Source organism: Cydia strobilella, chromosome 1 (genome assembly GCF_947568885.1).
Source record: "Cydia strobilella chromosome 1, ilCydStro3.1, whole genome shotgun sequence".
Lineage (NCBI taxonomy): Eukaryota > Metazoa > Arthropoda > Insecta > Lepidoptera > Tortricidae > Cydia > Cydia strobilella.
In genome coordinates, this window is record NC_086041.1 from 6,929,037 (window position 1) to 6,942,412 (window position 13,376).

At 40.6% G+C, this 13,376-nt stretch overlaps 1 protein-coding gene and 1 non-coding gene across 2 annotated transcripts in view; both read left to right on the forward strand.

The window, feature by feature from the left end:
- Positions 1–11,023, forward strand: part of LOC134755861 (semaphorin-5B) — a 30,571-nt gene extending 19,548 nt beyond the window's left edge. The window contains exons 6-20 of the mRNA XM_063692498.1: positions 417–576; positions 1,013–1,209; positions 1,613–1,774; positions 2,232–2,526; positions 2,864–3,074; positions 3,591–3,746; positions 4,013–4,216; positions 4,723–4,971; positions 5,245–5,321; positions 5,531–5,741; positions 5,860–6,024; positions 6,629–6,772; positions 7,403–7,519; positions 9,660–9,805; positions 10,633–11,023. Of these exons, the coding sequence (XP_063548568.1) occupies positions 417–576; positions 1,013–1,209; positions 1,613–1,774; positions 2,232–2,526; positions 2,864–3,074; positions 3,591–3,746; positions 4,013–4,216; positions 4,723–4,971; positions 5,245–5,321; positions 5,531–5,741; positions 5,860–6,024; positions 6,629–6,772; positions 7,403–7,519; positions 9,660–9,805; positions 10,633–10,869 (2,731 nt within the window). The 3' untranslated portion in view covers positions 10,870–11,023. The remainder of the gene's footprint in view (positions 1–416; positions 577–1,012; positions 1,210–1,612; positions 1,775–2,231; positions 2,527–2,863; positions 3,075–3,590; positions 3,747–4,012; positions 4,217–4,722; positions 4,972–5,244; positions 5,322–5,530; positions 5,742–5,859; positions 6,025–6,628; positions 6,773–7,402; positions 7,520–9,659; positions 9,806–10,632) is intronic.
- Positions 8,979–9,070, forward strand: LOC134748502 (U6atac minor spliceosomal RNA). The gene has a single exon (XR_010128420.1). It is a non-coding gene; the product is annotated as a U6atac minor spliceosomal RNA (small nuclear RNA).
- Positions 11,024–13,376: the final 2,353 nt, after the last annotated feature.

Sequence of the window (13,376 nt, forward strand, 5' to 3'; positions counted from 1 at the left end):
TTATTTTTTTATTTGCATAAGTTATTTTTATATGATTTTGACCCATGTTCTTTCACTGATATGCGTTAAAATTGTTAAATAACAAACGAAACCGTCAACGCCCTGTATACGAGACTAGGTCAAAGGTAGTGGCGCCATCTGATCGAGAGTCAATTTTTCGTGATTTTCGAGGCACGTTTTTTCCTTAGACTGTACCCATCTATCACGGAGTTATATCTATCTTTGATCATAGCAATGTTCATAAGAGCAATTTATTTAAGCAGTAACGCCTTATTAACAATCAGCATTTAACTTTTGTCTTTGCCACTGTCGGTGGCATTTAGATGGTGCCTTATATTATATGTTATGATTATGAATGTTTCGTAATTGAAACGAACGCCATCTACCGAAACATTTGACAACCACTTCGCTCGCAGGACGCGCGGCGCCTCCGCCCACAACTCGGGCACGCTCCGCACTCGGGAATACGACCTGACGTGGCTCAACCAGCCCGAGTTCGTCGGCAGCTTCGAGGACGACTTCTATGTCTACTTCGTGTTCAGAGAGTACGCTGTGGAGTTCATGAACTGTGGCAAGGTGACAATTAATGCTTTAAATTAGACACTTCAATTTTAATTTGCTTTTATAGTGCTAGAATTGCATGATTATTTTATTCGATTTATTTTATATTTTAACTAATAACAATTTTCTTTAATTATTTCTATATAATATATATCGAACTAGTAGGTAAGTGACTAACATTGACTAAAGCGTGGTTTTTCATAGCACTTACATAGGTAAATGTTTTTAAAGTACAAATTAACAGCAAGATTACTACTTAGTTGAGATCTTTTAATTCTGGATAAGTTTGTTTAAATTGTAGTATATTTTTGTCAATAGCCTAATGAGAAGCCTTCTGTGGTGTGAAATGAGTAATTATTTTAATAAAAGGCTATATAAATGAAATAGGGTGGAGAAACTGCAATGCACCCAAATACACATAGATATGTCAAAACATACTGTTATTTCTTAGGCCTTATACTCCCGCATCGCCCGAGTATGTAAGAACGACAACGGCAGTCAGCTCCGACGCGACAACTGGAGCACGTTCCTCAAGGCGCGCCTCGCCTGCCCTGTGCCCGGCGACGTGCCCTTCCACTACGACGAGGTGCAGGGCGTCGAGTACCTCCCGCAGGAGAAGCTGCTCGTTGCCACGTTCACCACGCCCAGGTGTGTTCTTTACTGTAACTTCGGTGCAACCACATAAGGTTCAAGGATCATACTCGTCGCCGACCGCTGCACATTTGAGTCATATAGAAGCGAAATCAGCAACGTCCACTCCAACAAAAGTGGATGTTGCTGGCTTTGCTTTTATATGACAATTTTTTTACCAAGTTCTGGTGCCTTATGACACACCCAATCTACTTTAAAACGCACAATGCGATTTTGATAATTAGAAGAGGTTGGTTAAAGGGTGAGAAAACATAATTCCGACATCACGCTCCTTTAACGAATAATAATTGAGATATTATTTGTGTTTTGCGTTGGCAATACTAGAGACTACGATAGATATATCATATAAAGATTGAAGAAGAAAGAAATTGTGCTTACTTATTTTTCCATTTATTTACAGAAACGGTATAGCCGGCAGTGCTGTATGCATATACAACATGTCAGACATTGATGCTGCATTTGAAGGCCCATTCAAGGTTCAAAACACCCCGACATCTTCTTGGGAACACAGGTCGCCTTCTACTTGGGCAAGGGAGCACTACAGATGCGTGCAGAACCCAAGGTAAGTTCTAAATACTGATAGAGAACCACCACTTACAATCAGAAGAAAATCCCAAAAAATAATATACGAGTACGTATTCGTTATTGTTTCGGTTGTTGAATGGTCGAGAAGTCATCACAGCAAGCAAATAAATGTTTCCAATAGGTTTTTTTTCTAATATTTTTTTATAATAATGCGTTGCAAAATGTTAAATCAAATGTTCTATTGTTTGACAGAATCGATAATTGCAACAGTTGACAACTCGTTGGCACCTTTAATACGTTTTTACGTTCCCTATGGTTGAGCGATAAAGTAACGGATTAACCTTTCGTATGCCTTGTCCCGTATACGTACCACACAATTTGAACTGTAATTTATGCAGTAGCAAACTTTTGACAAAGGCATACGAAGGGTTAAGTCACCTGAAAAGTTCTTAAGACACGCTTGTCAACCAACTAATCCCGAAACCTCTTTACAGAAATCAACAAAGCCTGGAATACCACAACTACATGCTAATGCACTATCCCATCCAACCCATATCGGACGAGCCCGTCTACCGCGTTACCTCCGATCGCTTTACCCACGTTACCGTCGACGTCGCCCAGTCTAAGAACGTGGGCAAACAACTGGTGTTGTTCGTGGCGACTCAGAACAGTGATGTGTTGAAACTGACCGTGTTGCCGCGGTATGATGGAGCGTGCCTGGTGGAGAGGTGGAGATTGAGGGATGGGAAGGGGTTTGCGGTGCGGGCTATGCAGTTTGTTAAGGATACAGTAAGTATCTATTGCCAAAATAAAAAGGTTTCCTGGATAAAAAATATTAAAATGACCCCGTTTAATTATTAAAAAACATTGGATACATATTTTGAAATCAAACAAAAATTTAAAGATAATGTGCGTCAAAGTTACGCGAAACTTTGACAACCTATATATCTTCATCATTTTTACCTTAATTAAAAATCGAAAAAAAATGTGATAATTTTTTTATTACCTAGGTAACTGACGGACTAACTATATTTTTGTTTGGCCCTATAAAACGATTTGCGAATCTTATTTGAGGCTGGGCTAGCAAGATCGGTCAAGTAACAAAATCTCCTTTAAAATCCACCAGATGTCGCTATACATCGGCAACGACAACGGCGTCCTCCGCATCGGCAGCGAGCGCTGTTCGCGACACGCCCGCCGCTCCGGCTGCGTGGGCGCGGCCGACCCGCATTGCGGGTGGGACGATGCCCGTGATACTTGCGTACGGACGACTACACATCTACATGACGCGTACTTCGTGCAGAATACTGCTAGCTGCCCAGAGAAGACTGCACCAGGTACCGATCCCTACTTAGAATTATTGAGGGTCGTTTTGACACACGTTTTTGAACCATTTTTATTTACCATTAACTAGGCTTTTAGTTTTAGATTTAAGTGTTAAATACTAGATTTAAAGACACAAACATAATGGTTTATACACTAGCGATTTCGGAAGAGCGGGGTTTTCTGTCACAAGCATATCTAATGCTTAAAAGAAGATCCCATCCCATGCTGTAAACTACTTGTAAGGAACCAATAAACATTTTTTCATTTTTTTCATTTTCATTTTCATTAACTAGGCTTCATTATGACGCGAGACGCACCTTCGTATAGGCCTTATGCCTATTCGATGGGCACTACGTGCCAGAGGCTGTCTGGAGAATAATATTCACTAACAAAAAATAACAAGTTTAAGGTCGACTGACAATCTGGTTAAGATGGTAGGAAACTACCATGCGATGTAGGCAGCGAATGGAGAACGTTGTTGGGGGCTTCGATAATTTCCAATTATTCAAGTTTCGTTATTGTTGCAGTGGACGGCGGCTGGTCGTCGTGGTCGCAATGGGAACCTTGTATGCAGGACGGAACGTCGCACTCGGTGTATGGGGACGAGAAACCCGACATGTGCATGTGTCGCACGAGAAAATGTGACAACCCCAAACCGGTGAACGGCGGGCGGACGTGTGAAGGTAATAATATTTAATTTAATAATGCACATGTAACCAGAAAGGATGGTGGTTATAACGGTAACATAGCATCTCAGTAGTTTTTTTTTCGGCTAGAAATATCGTGTCAAATAGGTATTTTTGTTTTTAATTTTACAAATTTTATTATTACGCTGTGAATCGCTAGACGGCTACTGGCGTTAGACAAAACCGGTACTCTTTTTATCGGCGCACCATCCACGGCACGTTGATGTTTCAGCGGGTTTTTACAATCCTAATCTATTTTCCAGGTGCAAGCATATCCGTAACGAACTGCACGGTGCACGGCGGCTGGTCGGCGTGGTCGGGCTGGTCGGAGTGCTCGGCGTCGTGCGGCATCGCCGTGAAGTCGCGGCGCCGCGCCTGCACCGCGCCCGAGCCCAAGCATGGCGGCCGCGTGTGCGTCGGACAGGACACCAACGACCTGTACTGCAACAACCTGCCGCCCTGCCCCGGTGAGTGAGATTGCAAAGATCCAATTTCGCACACGTCCCACTCCCTTTTTTCAACTCGAGTCGTTGAAAAATATTCGCATTTGCTCGCAAACAGGAGTTTGACAATATAAATAAGTACTGGGTTGGAAACTTGTATTATAAAGAACTATTTTGCTCACAAGTTCCGAGGTATTGCACCTCACATACTCGCTTTCTATGCATCGTGCGTCGATGAAGTTATATTTAGATGGCAATTGCGGCAGTATTACTGCAATGTTACTGCTGCGGGCGATGTCATTCGTCATCCGAACGTTACCAAAGGATGGTATTCCACCTATTAAATTTCTGTGTCCAATGTGCATCGCGTCTCACTTTTATTAGACAAAATGTGAGACGCAAATACACATTGGACCAAGAAATACCATCCTTACCGGTCGAAAAAGCGTGAACATGATACTCGGGCTGTACTGGCTATAACCCTGCCAAGTGTGTGAACACTGAGTAGTATAACCTTATATTTTTTTCAGATCCAGCGCTAGCCCCCGTAGACGGCGGCTGGTCGGCGTGGGGCCCCTGGTCTCCGTGCGCGGCGGCGGGCGGGCCGGGCTGCGGGCCCTCGGCGGGCTGGAAGGAGCGCAGGCGCGCCTGCACCAACCCCGAGCCCAAGTACGGCGGCGGCGACTGCGACGGCGGCCGGGTCGACCGCCAGGTCTGCGACATGCGCCCCTGCGAGATCAGGAAGGGCACGGCCTGGACGCCCTGGGTGCAGATACCGGGTAACATATTGTGATTTAATGTCACCCAGTTTAAGGAGGAGGATACCTGCAGAGCTCAGAGTTTTGAACAAGTTGTTTCTTGAATGAACGTTATTTACGTTATAAATGGTGAATTCGCTTCTCTTGTGGCTGTTTAGGTGCACACCATGAGACTTGCTACCGTTTGCTACTGTTCTTTAGTCTGGTCTGGTGGTTTCCTCGGTCTAAACTAACATGATGTGACAATTAATGTTGCTATAACTTATAATATTAATTGCGTGTTAATTTTTACAGGTAATGCTTCGGATGGGAGCTACACAGAAAAGAGGTTCAAGTTCTCATGTAAGGCACCATCTCCGGAACAAGTAAAAGTAAGCAAAGAAATACATGGGTAATATACATTTTAAAAAATATAATTAAACATAGACCAGAAGTTCGCAACAAGTATAATGAAACGTAAGCTTTAGTGAATTATAAACAGCGGGCACCTGCGTCGCTTTTATAACAGCATCGGGTCTGTCAGTTTTGAATGAAAACAATTAATCTTTTACTTATTTACACATACATTTGTTTTGACCAGTTGACGCTGGCCCGCGAAGAAGAGCGCTACTGCGACCCTCAAGGATCATGCGTATCAGCGGACGACGCGGGCTGGGAGCCGTGGGGCGCGTGGGGCGCGTGCTCGGCGCCGTGCGGCGGCGGCCAGCAGGCGCGGCGCAGGCGTTGCAGGCGCCCGCCCTGCGCCGGCGCGCCTGACATGCTCCGAGCCTGTAACGTTCACGCCTGTTCCGGTACGCACCTATATTTCAACTAGCTCTCGTTTGCTTAGCTACTCTAATCTTCAAACTCTCAATTGTCAACAGGAGGGACTTTATTATGCGATAAACCTATAGTTTACATTTGTTTCAGGAGAATGGTCGTGCTGGTCGGAGTGGAGCCCGTGCAGTAGCGACGGCAGCTCGGGCTGCGGCGCGGCCGGGCGGCGCTCGCGCACGCGCACGTGCCGCTCGCACGAGGGCTGCGCCGACGCGGGCGCCGCGCTCGAGACCCGCGTCTGCGTGCTGCCCTGCGCAGGTACTACCGTACGAGACTCGACCCTACACGCTGCTCCTCTCATTTTCACATCTGACACCGCAGACTACACTGTAGCTGGCACTAGTAAACAAATTATATGACCTTCTGTCTATGTAATCTATAAAGCAGGTGCTTTATCGGTAGAAAGGTTTCTATTCTATTTACACAATATATAGATCTACTCCTTTATTTCATTTATTTATTCTATATTACAATCTTACATCAAATTGGACAGAAAAGTGCCGTGAAACCCTATCGGGTTTGTATCGACACTAAATTACAAATATACAATGGTGTTACATTATTATTTATAGGGCCATACACATTTAGACTTTATAAAGCCATGCAAATTGAAATTATACTAAATTTAAGTTTAATTGACATTATTATTTTAATCAAAACATGCATTATAAAAATTAGTTATAAAGCCATTAAGTCATTAACGTGGACTGTTACAAACAAATTATTAAGTGACAGTTAATTAACTAAACATTCCTTCAGACTGTAGCAACACTTGTCAATAAGGAACAAGGAAATCCTCGATGTTTAATAATGTTTGAAATTACCAGAAATTCCTGTACTGAATAGTATTTATTATTTTCAGAATCGGAAGGCAACTGGAGCGCGTGGGGCGAATGGAGCGAGTGCGAAAATAACGAACGGACACGGCGCCGGAGCTGCGGCAGCGGCGCCTGCGCCGGCGCCGTGTTGCAGGTGGCGCCCTGCGACAACGACGACATGACCAACGGTTAGTACTCTACCGATAACAACACCCGATTAAACTAATCGTCTTTCTTGTAAGAAATTAACATATCATTATCCGATTCGGCCACACAGTATAAAACCAAAAAAATTGCTGCTCAACAAGCAACTCGGTTTTTGAAAACGAGCCTCGTCCGAGGCAAACAAACGCGCGGACAAGAAGCATGTCTTAACAGACCGACCTACATCGCCTTCTTTCATAATTTCATGGCACGTACAAAAACATAAATGATTATCAGTTTGCGCTTTTGGAGAAAAGTAAATGAATAATAAAATAAGCGTACCTTATCGTTTATGTAGATCGACTTGCCTAACTGCTGTCATAGGCAAAAGAAACATAATAAAGGCATTCATGCATATTAGATTGTAACGCCAACTCCTTTTAACCCTCTCAAAGACACGAAGGAAGATCTCATTGAAGACGGAAAAAACAAAATGAATGTTAAATGCAAATTCTGCAGTTCTCAAATTCTAGACAAGAAATCTGCGAATTATATCACGCAAGAGGTACATGTAACGATTCAGCTTTCTATCATGCATGTTAGTGTAACGCCGTCTACTTTGAGCCCTCTCAAAGACATCACAAGATGACGGTTATCGACATGTTTTTTCACAGAACTATACGCGTTGCCCGCGTACAGCGACAGCATCGAGATGGCCTCGTTCGTGAGGGCGGGAGACTCACTCAGCGTAGGAGGCATTGTTGGCTGCGTTGTAGCCGCCTTCGTTATGGGTAAGTTATTAATATTGCTACTTATTGTCATGGCATAAGGTTCACAATATGGGATACTTAATTTTTCATTGGGATAGCAAAAAATAAAAACCATTTATTTTTTGTGTCTGTATTATAGGGTCAATAAACGTCTACTGCAATGTACTACTACTATAAGCGCTGGTGGCCTAGCGGTAAGGGTGTGCGACTTTCAATTCGGAGGTCGCGGGTTCGAACCCCGGCTCGTCGTACCAATGAGTTTTTCGGAACTTATGTACGAAATATCATTTGATATTTACCAGTCTCTTTTCGGTGAAGGAAAACATCGTGAGGAAACCGGACTAATCTGGATAAGGCCTAGTTTACCCTCTGGGTTGGAAGGTCAGATGACAGTCGCTTTCTTAAAAAGTAGTAGTACCCTACGCCAATTCTTGGGATTAGTTGCCAAGCGGACCCCAGGCTCCCATGAGCCGTGGCAAAATGCCGGCAAAACGGGAGGAAGATGATGATGAAACGTCTACTGCAATGTTTTAAATAAATAAAACAAATGTGACGTTTTCAACCAAACGGTACCACATTGTCGCTTGTCGATAAGGTTGATTTCAAATTGAAGCTGTATGGAAATAGCGCCTTATTGACAACCGACAATAAATACATTATACCCTTTTGGATGAAAATGGCACAAATAATCACTACATAGTATAAAACAAAGTGCTTTCCGCTGTCTGTCCGTCTGTCTGTCCCTATGTATGCTAAACATACATAAGATTTCTTTCTTTAAAACTACGCAACGGATTTTAATGCGGTTTTTTAATAGATAGTGATTCGAGAGGAAGGTTTATATGTACAATTTGTAAAGGTTATGTGTAAATTAGTTATTAACAACCCGTGCGAAGCCGTGTTATATATATTATTATAGGACAAATTATAGGATATTAAATAATATTAATATAGGACATCTCTACACAAATTGACTAAGTCCCACATTAAAGCTCAAGAAGCCTTGTGTTGTGGGTACCATCGCCCACACTGTTAACTGTCCATCGGTGAACATTATTACAAAAGGCATAAAGTCCACCAAATTTGCTCATAGATACTAATTTTTGACGTATATCAAAGTTCGAATCAGGCCGTGAGATTTACGTGTTTAGCTGCTGAATGTTGTTTGTAAATGTCTGTAGGCAATTTGTTTGCTTGAGCACTTGACCTTTACTTTATCAGTTGCGCAACACTATCAATAGATGGCGCTAACGAGTCAAGTCTGGTTGAATTTCGTTACTATCTGGATTTTTTTACCAATATTAACTATATAAATTTTTAATTATAACTATACAATTCTTAAAGCCTTACTATTGTACGGTATGTACGAATATGTTATAAAAAATTCTGTATTGTTAATTTTTTTTACAAATTTCGTAAAACGCGCTATTAAAGTTTTGACTGGAGTTAGTATATAAGAAAATGTGAACTGTATCAGCCCGTGTCTATTGAAAGGAGAGACGGTTAGCACTCCCCTTGACAAGGATGGAACACACAAAATGGTTAAGGGCACAATCTTGACCACATTTTTTTAATGTAGCGGTTTTTGTATTTACAAATAATATTGTTCGATTTGTACAACGAATATTTGCTTTTGATGTTTTGTTGTTCTTGTAATTTGGTGATATACTTACCTCGTTTTTTTAGCATTAGAAAAAAAGGTAAACAATCTTGACGTGTCTTTTAATTGAAAAACACTTTAAAAATCAGTAACTATTACTTATGAAAGCAAAAGTTTTTAAATAATCGTATTTTGATTTATAATTGTTGCATATTTGCCGTGACTTATGATATTCAATAAAAAGACGCGTCATTATTTGTGATGTTTTCAATCAAAAGGTACTACAGAAAATTGCTTGTATTTTTATACGAAAAACCTGTCAGAAGTCAGAGCGTCCTTATAGCAAGCGACAATGTGGTACCTTTTGCCTGAAAACGACACATTTACCTTTTTTCTAATGCCAAAAAAACGGGGTATAATTTAACTGCAGACCCGTCGTGTAAAAAGGAATTAAAAAAAACGGTTTTCTTGCCCATCTTGATTTCAATTGTGCCCTCATTAAGTTTTTATCTATTCTTCAACACTTAAGTGACGCACAAAATCAACTACCTTTTGTTTCAGGCTGCCTAGTTTGCTTGGCGGGCGTGATATACATCCAAAGACGCGGTACCCGCTTACCGTGGCGGCGCTCAACTCGTGTTCCTTCAAGCCCACATTACATTACGGCCAAGCAGAACAGCTATGTCACAGTCCCGCTGAAAGATGTTGTAAGTATTTTTATTTTTAATCTTAATATGTGTCGTTTTCAAGCAAAAGATAGCACATTGTCGCTTGCCATAAAGAGGCTCAGGTTTTTCGTATAAAGATACAAGCAATTTTCGTCCGTATGGTAAGCGACAATGTGGTACCTTTTGATTCAAAACGTCACATATAGCGGCTACACATTGGATGTGGATCTGCGCATGCCGCTCCGGTGTGCGAGCGAGACACCATATACATGCGATACAAGTATACATACGTGCATGGTGCTGTCTTGTTCACACCGAAGCGGCGTGCGGATACGCATTAGTGTGATAACTGCGTTAGCTATAGTTGGTCAAGCAAATCTTGTCAGTAGAAAAAGGCGCGAAATTCTAATTTTCTATGGGGCGATAACCCTTCGCGCGTATATTTTTTTTAAATTTGCCGCCTTTTCTACTGACAGGATTAGCTTGACCAACTATAGCTGAAGTTCGTGTTTGTTTTTCTTTTACATTAAGTGTTTATATGTAAAATGGAGTTCAATAGAAAAGACAAATAATGTACTTAAACAAACCAATTTACCTTCATTTCTTCGTAATCTCGCACTTTTCGTGGACAACCATGATTTTATCAACACTTTATATCAATATTACTAGTTAAAATATATGTTAATTATTAATGTTTCAATTAAAACAACCATCGTAAAACTTTTAGGTTGTACGTCAAATGCTAACAAAATCATATTTGTTTACATTATTTGTCTTTTCTATTGAACTCCACTTTAGTGCAGTTACATTGTTACTATACAGTAATGTACAAATAATCTGACACAACTGGTTTATTTTTGCTTCAGCCTCGCAAAGCAAAGCGACAGCCATCATTCACCGGCATCGGCAACTCGAGCGGCATTCTGCTCTCCAAAAGCAACAACATCGCCAACGCGAACAACCACAACAACACCGCGACCACGCCCAAGCTCTACCCCAAAGCCATCGCCAATGAATACGACTCCATGGGGACGCTGCGGAGACATTCCAACCAGCCCAATAATAGGAACAACCTTGACAGTGAGGAGGACAAGTTTTATTAGCTCATAGGTTTAGCTCGCGGGTGTACCCGTTTAGGTTCAAATTTTTTACAATTTGTCTATGTAGTGAGACAAGCCTTAGCTAGCTCATTACTTACGCTCCTGACTTGTTGACTTAGGTAGTCAATACTAAGCATGACTTGGTTACAGTATAAATGTGTCTTCAAGCAAAAGGTACCACTTTGTCGCTTGCCATAAGGACGCTCTGACAGGTTATTCGTATAAAGATACCAGCAAATTTTGTCCTTATGTTAAGCGACAATGTGGTACCTTTTACTTGAAATGCGAGTATGATTTTGGTTAAACTTGACTTGGTCAAACTTGGGTAAACTTGACGAATATTAACAGACAAACGCCTTCAGTTTCATATTGCAGTCTAAATATGGCGGAAACGTGACCATGTCAAGGTCGCAGTGCTTTATCTCTCTCAGATCTCTGATGGGAATATTTTACGGGGTTAATATTAGCCTTGTGTGAATCAGTTGGGCGAAGACACATGACACTGGTTGTGTACAATTTTGTATCGCAACCGTTGGGATTAGACGTTATGTGCCTGAACTATGGGTATTAGTAGATAATAAGAAATAGTGTTATTTGCCACTCCTTGAGAATTATTGGAAACAAAGAATGTTTCTAAAAGGATTTTAGAAACAGCAGATGCCGTTAAATATTGACATTGAATAATCTTTAATAATTTGTGACGTTCCACGGTAATAGGTACCTTATGGCGGCTGGCGCTTACGTCGCATAGCACCGCAATAATATTAATAATAATAGGTAACTTCACGTGTAAAGTCACGTCACATTTGAATTTGCCCTACTACTTGTTAATTTTTTTTTTGTGTAAGTTGTTTCAATGATTCCTTGTATTGTTAATGTGATAAGCGGTTATGAATGAGTGAATTTTATGAGAAATCCAGTGCCATGGTGATTAAAATTGTAAAAACAATCTATTTTTATAAAATCTTATTAAGTTAAACAATTACAAATGTAAATATTATTGCTACTAAAACTAGGCATTTCCAATATGACAAAGCCAATCATGTGCCATGTAAATAAGATAAACTAAATGTAAATACATATTAGTTATTTAAGATATTATATCAAATATATATTTACACACAGTCCTTAGTACTTCAGGTGCCTTGGGGGATATGTATACATATATTACAATGGTTTTATATACGCAAGTTATAGCTGAAAACTATAGTTTTACTTATATTTTTTAATGTTGACAACACAACATTTAGCTTGACTCATGTTGAGTCGAAGTATTTTATATTATTATATTTTGTATTTTAATAAGGTAATCTGAGATAATTGCGTCCGTAAGGGAAACTAGCTTTCTGTAGAATTACAGAAATGTGATACGGTTAGGTGCACTTCCAACGAAGATGTATTTTCCTTACACTTGCCTTTGCACTTACCAGATTTTGGTAATTACTAATTAGAAAGCACATTAAATTTGATCTATGGACTCAATTACCCCAGGAAATATATGAAAAAAATTAGGATATATTTAGTAAGGCGACTGATTGTCTGTAAGTATGTAAAAGATGTGCTGAAAATGCGCTTTTGCACAGGCGTATAGTTTTTCTTTTATTTTGATACCTTCGGTAGTACACGGAGATAACTGCTCCACGATATGTTTTTGTATTTTTATATGAAACAACATTTTTGTTACTTATTGTTTGTCTGATGCTTGTTGATTTCCTATGATGGGTGTTAACGTGATGTTTTCTATAGAAAGTTGTGGTGTCGGACGCGCCGGCCCGGACCCGGTCCGTTCTAGCGTGAGAATCATCCTTTAAAGCGAAATGTATTGTATACTTATGTCGATTAGTGATTTTCTATTGAGCGAACTTTATATGAAACAATATTTAGTATTGTCGCTAGTCCGAAACTTTAAGAGCCAACAGGAGTGGTCATTTCTCCATACAAACGTACTCGACTGTTTCCTCCCTGGTTTTTGAAGCTAGAGGAATGATTTTTTCAACACAGATTAATATTGTCAATATCTGTGTCGGTGTGTTTTGCTTTTTTTGATATTTTTGTTTTTTAAGGCGCTAGAGCCCTTCAAACATGGCCAAAAATGGCCTCACTGACTATGCCGCAATGAGAGGCGTGGTATTCAAAACTGGTATCAATTAGCCAAAAAATCAAAACAGTCCGACACAGACAATTTCATAATCATTTAGATTTCCAAATTTGGTTACGATTGCTTAAGTTTTGGAGGAGGAAACAGTCGAGTACGAAACCTCGATTTTTGAGATTTTTACGCAGGATTTTTCGCCTAAGCTGCAGTTGTCCTTATCGCACTAATTTTAGGGGCGGGGTCAAGTTTCTAAATACGTACACGGACAGAAAAGTGATGGGCAATAGTCGACATTGAAAGTCGATAATCTAGTGATGTGATAAGTTATCGATAAACCATAACAAAGTCGCGATTTGCCTCTTAGTAGGCGAAGTAAGTAAAGTGAGTATGCACTTTGGCCTCAGGGGATATCGTT